The sequence below is a fragment of the Corvus brachyrhynchos genome, unplaced genomic scaffold (assembly GCF_000691975.1).
Source record: "Corvus brachyrhynchos isolate BGI_N302 unplaced genomic scaffold, ASM69197v1 scaffold92, whole genome shotgun sequence".
Lineage (NCBI taxonomy): Eukaryota > Metazoa > Chordata > Aves > Passeriformes > Corvidae > Corvus > Corvus brachyrhynchos.
In genome coordinates, this window is record NW_008236973.1 from 5,485,895 (window position 1) to 5,501,563 (window position 15,669).

The 15,669-nt window shown below is 36.9% G+C and overlaps 1 protein-coding gene across 12 annotated transcripts in view; it reads left to right on the plus strand.

Moving 5' to 3' along the window:
* OCA2 (OCA2 melanosomal transmembrane protein) overlaps positions 1–15,669 on the plus strand; it is a 191,837-nt gene that overhangs the window by 106,270 nt on the left and 69,898 nt on the right. For 11 of the 12 annotated variants that reach the window (XM_017728591.1, XM_017728595.1, XM_017728592.1 and 8 more), the window contains 3 exons: positions 1,842–1,989; positions 3,394–3,451; positions 4,847–4,955. In XM_017728591.1, the coding sequence (XP_017584080.1) occupies positions 1,842–1,989; positions 3,394–3,451; positions 4,847–4,955 (315 nt within the window). Of the gene's footprint in view, positions 1–1,841; positions 1,990–3,393; positions 3,452–4,846; positions 4,956–14,385; positions 14,549–15,669 lie in introns of all 12 variants that reach the window. The other variant, XM_017728600.1, reaches the window with a different exon arrangement.

Here is a 15,669-nt window from a genome sequence, read left to right on the forward strand (position 1 = left end):
TCCCTTGGACTGATGACAGCTGCAAATCTGCAGTCCAATTAACTAAAAAATCACATAAGAATGCAGTATAGAAAGGATTTTTTTTCCTCTGTGAATGGAAAATTACTGCTGTTATATCTGTGTGTCACAAATGTTGATACAAAAATAAATGATGGCCAGAAGTCATATGGATCCTTTGAGAAGCAAGACCTATCCATATTGTAATGTAACTTTGTGCCAGATTATGCTCCTGGCAAGCACCACCGAATATATTACAAAGGAAAGTGGTAGATTTGGCATATTTTTGGTATTTTTGGTTCGGGTATGAATCCCCTTCTTGGAAGAAAAGCTTTAGCTGAGTACTAGTTGTTTATATAGTTGTTTATAGTTGTCATACCCAGAATGGTCACTGGGCTTTTGATAGTGTGAATTTATATTCTGGACTTACACTGTAAAAATAAGTTGACAGATGTGTGCAGATCTATAGACACAAACCATACAAAATGTATGTCAACTGCTGTTCAAATCCCTTTCTTCTGTGTCAACCATGCAGACTCTGGACACACTTTTGCTTTTAAATGTTTGAGCTTTGTCGAGTCTAATTCCTTCTCGTGGTCAATCTTTAGAAGATTCACTCTGTGTTATCATTATGAATACTTAGTTGCAAAGGAAAGTGGGGAATTAAACATGTTTAGTACTCTGATAGCAGATATCACCCTCTAGAGAGTTGCAGCATAAAATGTTAACATCACTGCCTACATCAAAATGTGTTTAAATTTTTCTTATGTAGCAAAATAATTTTTAAAATAAATAATTCTTATAGTTTGTTTACATGATATAAAGAGTTCCACATTCATTTTCAGAACAAGAGCAATTTGCTGATTGAACAGGGATCTTAAGATATAAGCCCTTGAATTCTTGACATATTGTCTTCAATGACATGAAATTTGAGTGGAACAGAAAAGAAGGGTGAGGAAACATCACATTGCTTCAATGGGGAACAGTTGCACAGACAGTTTCTGAATGAATATTCTGATTTTATTTCTTTAGTGATTTCCTGTAAAATTCAAAGGGTTTTTTTGGCATACCCAGTTTAACAATCTTCTTGAATAGGAACATGTGGTTTTTGGTCATTCTCCAAGGCCTCAACACTAGAGGGAAAAAATAATCAAAAAGGATTGAAATTTCTGACAAGATTCTAGAGTCTAATTTCAAAGTGTTAATCAGTCTGTCTGAACTTCCACAGGATCAGGTATCATCCAGGTCAGCATGAAAGTGATGGTCACTGTGTTTACACATATTTTCAGTGCCTGAGAGTTAAATCCTCTCAGGAAACCTTTAAAATACTATTAAACACTATTCTATAAGTGCCAAATTTCACTTTTGCCTTAAATAGATAAGATTGCTTGTACAAACATACAGTGAATGGAAAAATGCTGTCTATTCTGAATACCATGATGGAACATTTGCTGTAATTCCTAACTGCACAGGGAACAAGTATCTGTTAGCAGTATAATAATGTGTACTGACAGTTTATTTTCTGTTGAAAAATGAATGTGCTACAATTTTAGCCCTAAAGCTTGTCGAAGGCCTTTGCAAGTATTTGACAACAATACTTCTTTTTCTTTGAAAAAGGACTTTGTGGTTCATTTATTTAAAATTTTGAAAAATTCCTATTGCTTTTTCCTTCACTTCAGCTCTGCAAAAGGAATGACAAAAGCAGCTTCCTAAGTGGAAATTTGTTGGGAAACCATCCCAATAATTTTAACACCTTTGAGTCCAGAGTACATTACGCATATTTTAATCATCTCTGGTTTCATACATATTGGACCTCACATTGAAGCAATTTTGCTTCTTTTCAGAGCTGAAACATGAGATCTATGTTTGGAGGCTGACAGCTCAGCGCATTAACCCAGCCAGCAGAGAGGAGACTGCTGTGAAATGCCTCTTGATGCAGAAGGTGCTGACTCTGGAGATGCTCCTGAGGAAGAAGCTGAGGACGTTTCACAGGTAAGCAAGGCCCAATGTCTCCCACCTCCCCTTTCAGGTATCTTCACTGGGACGAGACCTGCATTCCTAGCTCTGTCTTGATCAGATGGATGTTGGGGCAGATATGAAAAGTCACTCTCAGACTCAGTAAAACACAAAGTATTTTCGGAGAAAACTGATGTGTAAAGCCTGGAAAATATATTTATCAATATGACCCAAAATTAAAGGCCTAGGAATTTCAGGAAGATTTTGGTTTAAAAAGATCACAAATATATCACTACACTTTTCCTTACAGTTGTGGCTTCAGCACAGTAAGACACTATAGTTTCTTTTTTTTTAACTGAAAAATTCAAATTGTCTTCAGTGAATGGGTGAGTTTGAAAAACATTTCACCAGTGAGTTGCATGTTTTACAATTATTTCATAATCAAAATTTCAATGTGAACCGGAGTGCAGACATATTTTATATATAAGAAGTTTACATAAACTTCTTGTTTAGTTTAGATTCTGGCAAAACCAGATGTTATGCCATGGAATCTGATGACTGAGAATAGCAGTATAAATATTTTGAATGTTAATTGACTAAAGTGAAACTGGAATAATTAATTTGAATTAATAACCTTGTTAAAGAATTTGAGCAAGAAAATGTAAATATGATTTCTTAAACTATTCCAGTAATAAGAATATGTTTACATAATTTTTGCTGATATTGTGTATATTGAATTGAGTGATGGTGCTAATAATTCAAGACAAATAAGGCTGTTAAAATTGCCTCCTTTTCAAAAGATTTTAAGAGATTATTAGACTTTACGATACTCTAAAGAAGACCCTTCTAAAGTACAAATAAAAATTGTATATTTAATCTTGAAAATCAGGATTCCTCCATTTCAGCACATTTACAGCAATGTAAAATTTCATTAGCATTAACAAGAGTGCTCCTGAACTGCAAAGCCCAAGGCTTTTTGCTGGAGGGCTGACTGCGCCGATAACACAGTGGTGTTATTGGGATCTTACGAACTTCATTATAAAATGCAAATGTGAAACATATGTGTTCTGACTTGCTGATGTTAGCACACGACCCTTTTTGTATCACAGTGGGCCACACACATCAGCTCCTGAAACTATTAAGGGAACTACATATTGCAGATAGCCATATTCTATACTGAGGTCTGTACCCTGGAGCCTGTGGCTTTCCTCATGAGCAGAAGGGTTTGTGTATTAGTGGAGCCCATTACAAAAGCGGAGTCTTAAGTGAATGCTCATGGGAATTTTGCTGCTGGATGTAAGAAGACCATACATAACTCCTTTGTGGTATCAGTTGCTCCACATGGGGAAAGAAGTGATGTATATGTGATGAGAGGAATTAATTCCAACAGTCAGAGCTCTGATTTCACTCTGGAAAAAAGTAGGTGTCATTTTCTTTCAGACAAATTTCACAAGAAGATAAAAACTGGGAAACAAATATCCAGGAACTCCAGAAAAGAGTAAGTAGATGGCAGGTTTTTTCAGTATTCATGTAAATGAAGCTATGCCTTTATATAGAGATAGTGCTTTAAATCTAATGGAAATTTAATAACTCTCCTGATAGCAGAAAAGTTAGCAGCCAAGGTGGTTGGCTTCTTGGTCAGACAAGGTTACTGAACCACATGGTAAGGTTTTGTATTTTTGTTTCTTAGAAAACTATAACTTAAAGAATCAACTGATGATTCAGCAGTGTTTTCTTAGATTTTTAATCCATAGCCAGAAAGGTTCAGGAGGTGTCAATAAGTTGCTTGTAGCCATGATGAATGATAATAGAGTACAGTCTTCCTAATGTACCCAATTCTGATTCTAATTTAATGCACTTTGTGACATTACTGCTTTTATTATTCAAGTAGGGATAAACCACTTGATAAATCCTGTTCTCTTAGCTGTGCACACGTTAGTACTGCCTAAGTCTTTACGCTGGAACTGAAAAGATGTACACTCTGTAGTGGGATTAATGTCTCCTAAATTTAATTATCTAAGTGTCGCAATCACTCTACCTCACTGCCATCACTAATGAATCAGGCCTGTGTCTGAGAGCTCAAGTCCTTGATTGGACTCCTTGGGGTGAATGTCCTTGACTGGGAGAACCCTGTCCTAGGTGTCACACCAAACCAGAGCAAACCAACAGATTTTCTTTACACCTCTTTCAAGGCATTGCATAAGAGACAAACTTTTTAAAGAATGGAGACTTGTGTTTTAGTAGAGCTTTAAACTATGTGAAACAAGAGACAAAGTTGGTCTGAGAGAAATTGATTCCCTGGGGTGGTAGTGAAAGCAGAGACACGATGGAAAGCACTGGGTCTGAGGGTTGAGGGCACAAGGAGATTGGCACAGGGAAGCAGGAGCTGGGCACAGAGGTGTACAGACTCCATAGAGATGAAGGGCTTGGCATGTCCATGAGAGTTGTACAGGAGGTGTGAAAGATTTGACCTCTAGGGTAGTTTATAGGTTTTCAAAGCACACCCAAAAAAAATCGGTCATTTTGTCCCGGATCACAAAACCACAGAGTGCTCAGAATGCCCTCTGTGGTTGGAGCTGCATTTCAACCCTACTTCTCCCTCTGGCGTGAAGTTGTGGAGGGGGCGACTGAATACAGCTGAATGTATGCAGCAACTGCTAGATACCTGTATCTCTTAAAGCTTGTTGGACCACATACTCATGGTTTTGTACAGGTATGCATAAGATGCACACCTATAAAAACTATTCTTGTAGTCCTGTCTTTTATGCTGAAGAGGAATATACAATACAGGAACAGCAGTTTGTGCTTCACACATGCTTTTCTGAACTCTATACATAATACATAGCTTCTTGTTTTATACAATTATTAATTTTATTTTCCTGTCTGTCTCCAGCACAGAATAACAGACAAAATTCTTCTCATCAAATGTCTGACAGTGCTGGGATGTGTTATTCTTATGTTTTTTCTGAACTCATTTGTTCCAGGCATCTACCTAGATCTCGGTAAGTCTCCTAGTTTTGTTCTAAGTAAAACAAGCAACCTCCCTGAAAAAACCAGTTATATCTTTATGAGTCTGGATCTTTTCAGAAAGCTGTTTTTCATATGTCCTTATCCTCACAATTCTACCAGGTTAAGCAGCAATTTCTCTGGGAAAAGAAGAACAGGTTTTTAAAGTTCAGTCACGTCCCAGTTACCCCAGGAGGAATAAGAGAGAGTGCTCATGACTTCATTTTCTGGACTTTCCAATACTAATGAGCTGGCTAAACATTACAGAATGAGTCAATTTGACCTTGGCATCATTTGCACTGTTTGAGTGAATGACCAAGATGCATTAGAGAGATCAGAAAATAATCACTCCATGGAAGAACAAAGAAGCAGTTTGGCATTATTTCTTAAGTATAGAAAGCTCTTTGTATAATTTACAGTCTCCATTACTATATCGCCATAATAATTCATTTCCCAAAATAAAAACTGGAGGACACTATATATGGGTGAAATGAAAGTAGCTGTATGCATACTTTCTATATATAGATGTATATGTGGATGTTTTTATACAGCTAGTTGTATATCTCCGTGAGGAAAAGCTCCACACATCCTGAAAACAGAACCAAATCAAATCTCACATTTAACTGAAAGACAGTCATAAAACCTACCTGTGCATTGACCAATAAAAAATGAAAACATTTTTATTGGCTGCTGAGCTCTTCAAGATTATGGAATTTCAGATACATGTTTTTTTCACGCAATCTGAATTTACACACTATTTACTTCTATCTCAGTGGCTGAAAGATGGAGCAGTCTTGAAGAGGAATAGCTCATAATGAATAACTCAATAATCATATACACAGATATTACATTGACACATTTTTGCTGTGCAAAATATAGAGCCAGTTATAGCTCTACAGTGGTGATCAGTTTGTGAGCAAGACCTCCCATATCTGCTGCTGACAGACTATTTGCCATGGAAATGGGCAATTTCAGCCCATGAAGATTATTGTCTGTTAAGAAGTTAAAAGGTGTATATACTGACGTATTATAACACCAAAAGTGCTACGTTCATAAGGTCTGGGAAAATGCAGAAGCTGAAAATATTTGAAGGCATTTGAAGTCATGGTGGCTGAGAACATAAGAAAGGCCTTCACACTGCCAATTTACCCCCTTACTTTTCTGTCTCAGATAAGTGACACTGAACCATATGGGACTTCTTGAATTAAGCCCAACATCTTTAAAAGTTTGTGAAAAGCCAGACAGTCATGAAAGACTGAACAGCACTTGATGTGTATGCTCTTGATATTTTTTCAAAATTGCAAAGGAGTTGGAGTCAATGCTAGAAGAAACATAGTAACTATTGATAGTTTGTTTTTGTCCTGTTTTATGCCAGTAAAATAAGTGAAAACAAATGGAGTGCTTGGCAGTGTAGGTTTCTGTTATCCAGTAGCTGAATAACAACCTTGAAAGTAAATAAGGGCTGTATGTGTTCTGTATAATTTCTCCCTGTTCTGCATTCATGGCAAACCTGTCAGATTAATGAATAAATGTTACTAAAGCATACACCACATAATTTCTACTAAAAATTAATAGAACCCGTAAACTACTACTAATAGGTTTACAGGTTCCATTAATTTACAGGTCCTCAGTTTTGTTTCCTGAATTCCACTATTTTGATGGTAGCTGTCACTTATCATTACTGAAGTAGTGCTGCTGTGAGGCTCTATGGATTTTAGTCTTCCAAAGCATGGAAATGTATTTCCTAATATACACTACATCTTATACTCTGTTGGCTTGGGTAAATTTGTTCAGTATGGTTTTCTCATAAAAATGAAAGTAAATTGCAGTTCAGTGTTTAATTTTCTACCAGAATAATGGTTTATACAGAGACTGAAGTGTTAGAAATCCAATAACTTTAAATTGCATTTGGTAGAGGGAATTAGAAAGATTTTAAAATTCTTTATCAGTCCCAAGCCCTGATACAATTTTTTCATTATGAACTTGGAATCATTAATATAATTTGAAGGTACTGACATTTTAATTTAAAAAATAAAATTTGCATACTTAGCTGCCTTTTAAAATGCAGAACCCTTTCCTCTTCAGTTTTTTTGTGCCTGTTCATTAATTTATTTAGTGTAATTCTATGAAATAGCTATGTTAATAAAAGATTAGTACTGAGAAAAAAAGCAGATACTAAAACTGTAGGACTCCTACTGTACATTCATTTGGCCCCATGAGATTTTATTTTATTTTATTTTATTTTATTTTGTTGGTAAAGCATTGATAAAACATCTGAGAAAAGATGACAAAGGATGAAAGTAAAGCTCCTTTAAGGATTGTACCTGGCTCCTATTTTGACTTTAACTTTTAGGCGGGCTTTGAACTATGTTAATATGTCTGAAAAGATTTAGAAAGTAATATAAAGTAGCATTTCGTTGAAATTTTAAGCTAGATTTTTTAAAGGCAGGGTGTTCAAACTGACTGGGTCAGAAAAAATACCAAAATCAATTTACAGCTTAATTCCTTCTACTTTTGTGTGGAAGGTGCTTTCTCTTTGGTTTGGTTTTAGTCAGTTCAACGAGTTTCAGAGCTGCTGTGAACTTTGTGCAGTTCCTTCCAGTATCTGTGAAGAGGGACCCATTATGTCAGTGGCGCTGCTTTTGTCTGCCCCTCTCAGTGCTTTCTGCATGCAATGTAGGCAGCCTGCTCTTGCAGACCCCCTCACTCTTGCTCCCTTCCACCTCTGGACACCTCTTTCCCAGGGCCAGGCTCAGTAGTTTCTGAGACAGGGGAATGCCTTCTCCTCCTTTGAAAGTTGCAACAAACTCTGTTGCTCTCATATTCAAGGAACAAGGTGAAAACCCAAGAGTAAAGAGATGAGATAGTTCCTGTTTCAGAGAGGAGATACTGCCTCAATTTTGACTGCAGACTGCTGCAAGATGGGGTGGTATGCCAGGAGAAATACAATTGTGGTTTTGCCTTATTTGTATATTGATTGGTTAATTATTGCCACCATTTTCCCTGTTGAAGACACCACTCTTGCACAGGTGAACCTACGGTGTTACTATCCATGGCTTTTCTCATGTTCCTTTCATGAATTATTTAAGCAAGGGGACGGGGAGATTTTTTTGGATTGACTGAAGTCTTCTGTAATTAAGGACTGCCACTTTTTTACTTGAGGGAGCTGTCTTGGATTTTTTTTTTTTCACTTGTACAGAGGGGTTATGTCTTTATGCTACTGTCTGAGTCCATTCTGGTATTTTCCATGCCATGGACATCTGTGATCCTTCAGACATCTATGTTTAATCTAATTACCTTCATCTGCCCTCAAAATAATCTCTGGGGTTGTCACTAATCAGTGGAGGCCATCAACAGCTGTGATTCAGCCTGGTTTCATCTTAGGTATGATTAACCAAGGCAGTGTTAGCAAACCCGCAAATTTAGGAACTTATAAAAAATAATGGTTTTATTCTTTCTACTAACTAACATCACCACTATGACCTTTCTGGGCAGTAGCACAAGTTGTATAATCAGTATTCTATGTCACTCCTGTCAAGCAAACCTCCTAGACCTAAATTTCCCTCATCATTCTTGCACTAAAGCTAAAATTCCTGAATATTTACAAAAAAAAGGTTATCTTGTTTGATGAGAATTCTTTCTTTTGCAAAACTTTCTCTTGTGCTCTATATGGATGTGATTTAACTTCTGGTTGTGGACTTAGTCTGCAAATTCTGCTGCAGCTACTTTTGAGGGTCTGAAGCTCTCTTTTTGCTGTGTATGATAACTAGGTGTATCTTGCATCATTGAAACACTTTGAAACTGTGAGTGAAATAGTGGAGAAGTAGGAAAATAACTGTTTTCATTTAATGTAAACTGACTTCTGTTTGTTCGGTAGATCCTGTTGTGCAGACTTATTTTTATGTTCTTGGCAGTGCATTAAAGGAGAAATGTGTTCAGTTTCTGTAGGTAGGAAAGACTCTTGCACTGTCACTCCTTTGAATACCAGTTGCCATATTTATTGACTCATTTCCATAATTTACAGAAAAATTGTTGACATTCACATGAGAAACTAATTACCTTAATGGGAAAGGGCCTCAGTAGAACAGTCTCCTCCCTCAATTATGTCTACAGAGACTATTATGCAAATTATAGCAAAAATTTCGTCTCAACTAGAGAGTGGAGTCACATCTCAAATTCAGGGAAGTGAATGGGATTCAAAGTTTCTCCTCTTTACTTGCTTTTGATTTTCATCCTGCTTTTGATTTTCCTATGTTTCAGTGGACATGCTCAATTTTCAGCTTACACTGTAATTTACCTAGATGAACCAATAATTATAATAGAGTTGAAACTGAGTGGCACTTATTGGGTAGCCTGCTTAGTGAGGAAGAGGGGGCTGCACAGTCCTAGAGAGCTTCACAAACTTGCTTACATTTGTTATTTCATCACAGAATGCGTGAAGTTTCATACCAATAAGTGATGCCAGTTCTTCATTACTACAGCCTACTAAGATTTTAACAACTAATTTAATCCATTTATTTTCTGTAACATTTAAATTAGGAGCTCACTGCAGGAATGATTCTTGGCTGACAACTTTGAGACAGATCTGTAGGGTCAGTATGTGTGTGTGTAAAACCTTGCATGAATTGCAGTGCTGCAACCAATGGCAGAAGCCTTTAACTCAGGGATCTTTAACTAAATTATGTGATGATGTAAACTAAAAATCTCCAGTATTCCACAAGGGAAATAAATGTGTGGTTTTGTTCTGAAGATGCATCCTAGGAAGCTGCTCAAGAACTCTAATAAACTTCCCCCACTCCCTGCCCAGCTTTTATGTGGGCCCTGGGACACACTATGTATGTGCATTTGAACTTGTGCTAAGAGGATTCTTTAGAATGGTGAAAGTGCTTTAAAACTTGAACCTTTCCCCCACAGCTCTGTGAGAAAGATCCTGTCTCACAGTGTGCAGCAGAATTCCTCAGATCCAAAAGATTTACATAACCTCATAGACAAGCACATGGCTGAGGAAGATGTGGACAGATCCCAATAGCATGAGAGAGCTGATAATGTCAAAGGCTCTTAATTTTATACTTTAAAATTTTATTCTGGAACATTCTTCTCATCTCTTATCAGTGATAAATAGATTGAACTACGTTATGCCACTATTCTGTGTGATGGTGGAGTTGTATAAATATGACATTTGTTTACAAACAATAAAACTATATTTGCAGAAACATACAAAATTGACTTAAAAATTTAAATGTTTTCCCCATGGAGAGGAAGAAAAAAAGAAAGTGTTGATATATTCTCAATGTTTAGTTTCCGGTTAATTTGTGCAGTAGTTAAGATGAATGGTTCATTATAGAGCTACTCAGTGTTACTGAGGAGCTGTTTTATGAAATACCTGACAAAAGCCATCGACCAGTTTAATAAGCTGATGTATAATTTTTTAATGCTCAAGAAAACAAAAAATCCTGGTGAGACAGACAGTTATTAAGATATAAAAACTGGTGAAGAAGCTTGATTTAAGAAAGCATAGGCCAGATGCCAAGAATGACGCCAAGTTCAGCACATCTTATATTTTACTTCCTATGTCACTATATCATCATCATGAAAAGTGCACATTTGTCACCTAAGCTAACATTTATCTAGAAAGTAGCTAGGTCTAGGAAATGAATCAGTTTTAGCTGATGAAAGCCTGTAGGTATTGACTCCTTAGTAATGGCTCAAATGATACTTTATTGTCAACTGCATTTAGAGCTGTCACAATGACTATTTTCTTTTCTTTGTCTCTACTTTTTTCCCATTTGAATTTCAATATTATTTCATTATTTTGGAAAGCTTTCTAACACAACTTGATAAACTAGGCAACCAGATACAAAACTTGGGTAGCAACATTTGTGGACCTTTTTTGTAGAGCTAAAGCTACCATCCTGAATAATCCCTAATTGCCTGGAAACTCCTTCACATATTTCAGTAAAGTAAATGGCTTTGGCCTCCAAAACATTTGGGTTATGGGTTATGGCAGTAGGCTCCTGCTTTCAAGGTCTCCATGGTCTTCTTAAGCTTGTGATACTGTGGGCAAAAAGGGGAACATCCCCTATATCTGGATCTAAGAATTTATTGTCCGTCTAATTAAAAGTTGTATCAGCGCAACCAAAGCAAGCAATCATTGTTCATCTTATGATAATACTAACACTTAGAGTCTAAATTATCTAATGAGTGCAAAACAAAACTCATTAACAGTATGCAGTATAAACTGTTGTAAAAAACCAACCAACCAACCAACCAACCAACTTTTCCTTCCTGCCCCCAAACACTCAAACCAAACTCCTCCACCCAAAAATCCACCCAAAACCCAAAGGAATAATCCCAGTGTCATCTCCCCCTTTTTCCTGATGTTAGGGTCACCCTTTGATGTTCGCCAGGGTGCTAAGGGTCACACATTTAGGCTGGGAGGAGTCAAAACACAGTGTTGATAACTTGAGGGTTTTGCTGGGATGAGAAGGGATGAGTGTGATAGGGATGTCCTCTTCCTCTTTGCCAAGATGTGCATAGTGTTGGTGTTGGTATTTTCTTACTTCCTGTGCTTGAGTCCACTTGAGCATATTTTTATATATTTTCTGAAGCTTTACCCTTTACTTTTTTAAATTTGGTTTTCAACTCTATATTATACCTGATTTTATCATACGAGTTGTGTTGTATGTATGTTATATGCTTTTTTCTTGTGCTTTTTTTTACCCCTAAAATGGGTTTTGACCATCTCATGGGTTTACTCTATCATCTATAACTAACCACTGTTGAGTTACTGATAAACCTGGACTCTTTTTTATAATCTTATGTATTTCTTTTAGCTGCAGTTACTCATGGACTCTTGTCTGTGGCAATTTCTTTCTTCCCTTACAATTTTTCATTAATGCTCCACCTATATGAAGCTGTAATGCTGCTTTCCATGACTAAAGTAGTTTCTTTAGTTGCTGATCTGACAGTGGTAAACAAAACAATGTGTTGTAGCATCTGACAAGAGCATCCAGTCCAATGCAGAAAGACATAATAAGATTAGAGCCAAGATTTTGAGCTGTTCTCTTTGAAAGTCTTCAGGCCTTTCTGGAGACTCTTCCAGATTCTTGCAGGTGTGCTTGCTAGGGCTGCACTGCAGCCCTTTTCTCCAGGTATCATCACCTACAATTGCCAGTGGAGTTTAATATATTTGTCCTTGTTTAGTGGTCTTAAGCTCCCTGCTTGTGCTTCATCCATTTACTCTGTTATCTGCTGTGGCATGTGGTGGTATTGGTTTCGTTGTCTAGCACCTTTACAGCGAGCTCAAGAAGAGCTCTGCATGGGACTGACCTGCTGGCCTCTGATATGTAGCATAGAGACTTGATGGCACTGTGAAAATGCAAACTGTTTTTCTAAAATGAGAATGGACATAACTGTATCTGAGAGACTTCGTGCATCTTTGATTCATAGTCATGTTGAAAAAATTCCTGGTAGAGTGTATATAAACATGAGTTTAAAATAAGTTTGACAATAATTTTTTAATAATGAGAATGTTGGAACGGAACTAAATCAATGCAGTCAGCATTGACTCAGACTCAGAAAGTCTGGTCCAGATGTTACTTATTCATCCCTGTCAGCATAACACTTTGCTTGTGAAAATGCAGGAGATCTGCTTTCCATGATCCTTGCAGTCTTAATTTATTTTAGGATACTTTTCAAAAAATTCTGCCTTGAAATTTCACGGTTGTCTTTACAAACAGGTAATTATGCATGTACAATACCCCCTGTCCATGCAGCTGCCCATACACTTGATGAGAAAAAAACAAGAGCCATTAACAGCTAGTGCAGCCTTTGATCTTTATTTCTCACTTCTAGAGAAGTTGACCTTTCCTTTTTCTTGATATTTGCAGCCTCTCAAATTATTTTTTGTTCACAAGAGTCAATAAGGCTATGGCAATAGAGTGTGTTTGTTTGCAGTGACCTTTACTGAGAGTACTCTGTAATTTTTCAGACTTACGGATTGGTGTGGTATAGACAGCTATATATCTGTCAGCTCATCTCTGGAGATGGAGTGTCCGGCTGTAGCAGTGTCTAACCAGGGTTTCTTTCTTACAGTGTTCTGTTTTGAATGCCATCCCATCTCATCTATGAAATTGTGTTTGGAGAGTTAATGAGGTTAGGTGTTGGCATTAAAAGACAATAGTGAATACAATTTCACATTCTGACTTCATGCTATTACAGCTATTCAACCAAGTCCAGCACATCCTTTCCTAAGGCACATGTGCTGATCTGGGATTACAGAGCAGTCAGTTCTTTACCTCCTTGTTTTATGCAAAGCTTCTGTTTTTTATTGCTGTAATTACCTTGTATTAGCATAAGACCCCACTTCTTTTGCCTTGCATGGGATTATTTTTTTCCCATATTCTTTTATTCCTCTTGTACTGTACCAAGTATTTATTGGTGTGGTGCAAGTCTTGGACTGTCACCATCACTGTTCTGTCCCCCAAGGAGTTGCCTTAAACTGTGGTGCCAAAAATAGCACAGAACAGAAAATTATTTCTATGACACTAAGACCCTGAAAATAGACTGCTCAAAAGACCAGCAAGTTGCTTTGTGAGAAGGTAACTTTATATTAAAAAGAAAATAATATTAAAGATAAAAGAGCATTTATCAGTGGACAGCAAGTACTACTTAGCAAGTACTTCAGCATGATTTCAGAATGTATATTTTCAGGGATGCCTGATAAAACAAAACAAAATTTGAATAAACCAAAATACAGAACATTTTCATTCACATTCAGAACTACTGATAGAACATATTCTATGAGTAGAGAAAGCACTACTGGAAGTATGTCTTTGATTTAACTTTTTCACCCCAATATTTTTATAGGCTTGTGTAAGAGGATGATCAAGCATATACTACATTACAATTACACCATAGTACATGAAGGACTGGGATACATCCTTAAGCTACATTCTGAGTGGTTGTGGAGCTAATTAGATATCTTCTGACTAAACTGTTGGGACACAGTTATGGACTTTACTCATATATTCAATACCATGCTGTGTGAATAATTATTCAAAGCTAAGCACCAAATATATTTTAGCTGGTAGGCCTGTAATGGACATTGTGGGCTTAGAAGGTTTTTGCAGTTCACAAAAACTTGCTGTGGCCTTTATGACAACAAATAAAGAATTTTAAAGAGCACAGAAAATGAAAGTCATACTTAGAGAAAAACATATAAAAAATCAGTGTGTCCCTCCCATTATTTGCAGATAGGAGTACTATATTTTAATCTGGCAGAATGAAAGGGTCTAGATGGTTTTTAAAAAAACCTTATTTCTCCACCACTATAAATGTGTGATCCTGAATATTGTGTTGCCTGAATCATCGTTGTTGCTGTTAACATCTTCTCACTCTTTCTTGTCCTACTGCTGCCACAAACAGCTTGCTTTCTGCCCTTTGGGGAACCCTGGTATTTACCAAAGACTTGTCAGGACCTCTTTAATCATCTTGAGTTAAGCATCCTGGATTCTTCACATTTTTCCTCAGAAGTCAACTCTTCAGACCACTGATTGTGCTTCCTTCTCTGCCTCAGATTTCCTCATGGGTATGCATCTTACAGTATATATTCTCAGGGTTTTCCAGGGATGAGGAGAGCAGAGGTTGCTTCACAGAATTTACTATTTGTAGCCCTGGTTCTGTATTTCACTGAGCAATGAGATTTAGTTGTGATCACTGTGTCTGTCAAGTCTTTTCTGCAGGACTATCTGGCATCCAGTTGCTTCCCATCCTGGATTTTTACAGTTTTATCCCTTCCAACCTAAATGTGTTATCTTGCACTGTCTTGAGCAGCATGCTGTTTTGCTCAGACCAGCATTGAGATCATGCAATATTATCCTGAGTTTGGTTTTCAGTTCAAATGTCTCAAGTGCCATTTCAATTTCCAGAAAAGTGAAATTTTTGTGTATGCTCAGTTTTCATGAATGCATTTCCCCAAATTCTGTGCATGTAACGTGAGCATACAGCGTCCACATTTTCGCTTTGTTTGGAGGAAGCTTGTTATACTTCTGTGCTTCTGATCTGCTACTATGAGGTAGTAGGTCAGACAAAATTACTTTTGCTGAGGAATGCAAACTGTTCTTAACGAGCATTTGAAAGGCCTACAAATTACACAGTAATTTTTCTCCCCTCATTTCTTTCTCTTTCTCCTGCCTGCCTTCAAATTCTAGGCTTCTATTTGGTTCTATTAGATTGTTTTATATTTTCAAGTTCTTCTTCTTGATTATTTTAAAATAAGGGGGTTTTGAGTAGGATTGCAATTGTGTTCTGCTCATCATGAGCTAAGTATTATTCCAAAGGTGGTTTTCCCCACTGGGTAAGAGAAAAGCAAAGCACTCAAGTGATTACTACTGTACTTTTTTTCTGGCACCAGGCAGAAGAAATGGAAATCTTTTCTTATGAAGACTGCATTATAAATTTGCAAGATGCATTTTATAATAAAATTTCATTTTCTTTTCCCTAGGATAAGTAGAAACAATCACCCTCTTCAACAGGTAGAAATAGAATTTAGATTCAGTTTCTCTCCAAGTTCTCTTTCCAGGACATCAATTGTTGTCAAACAGAGGCACTAAGAGGCAGTAAAGGAAGTGGTCTGTGGAACTGTAAATGGGCTTTGTTTTCACTAGAGTAATGAGAAGTTATTTTAAAAAATTATTTCTGTTTCTCTTC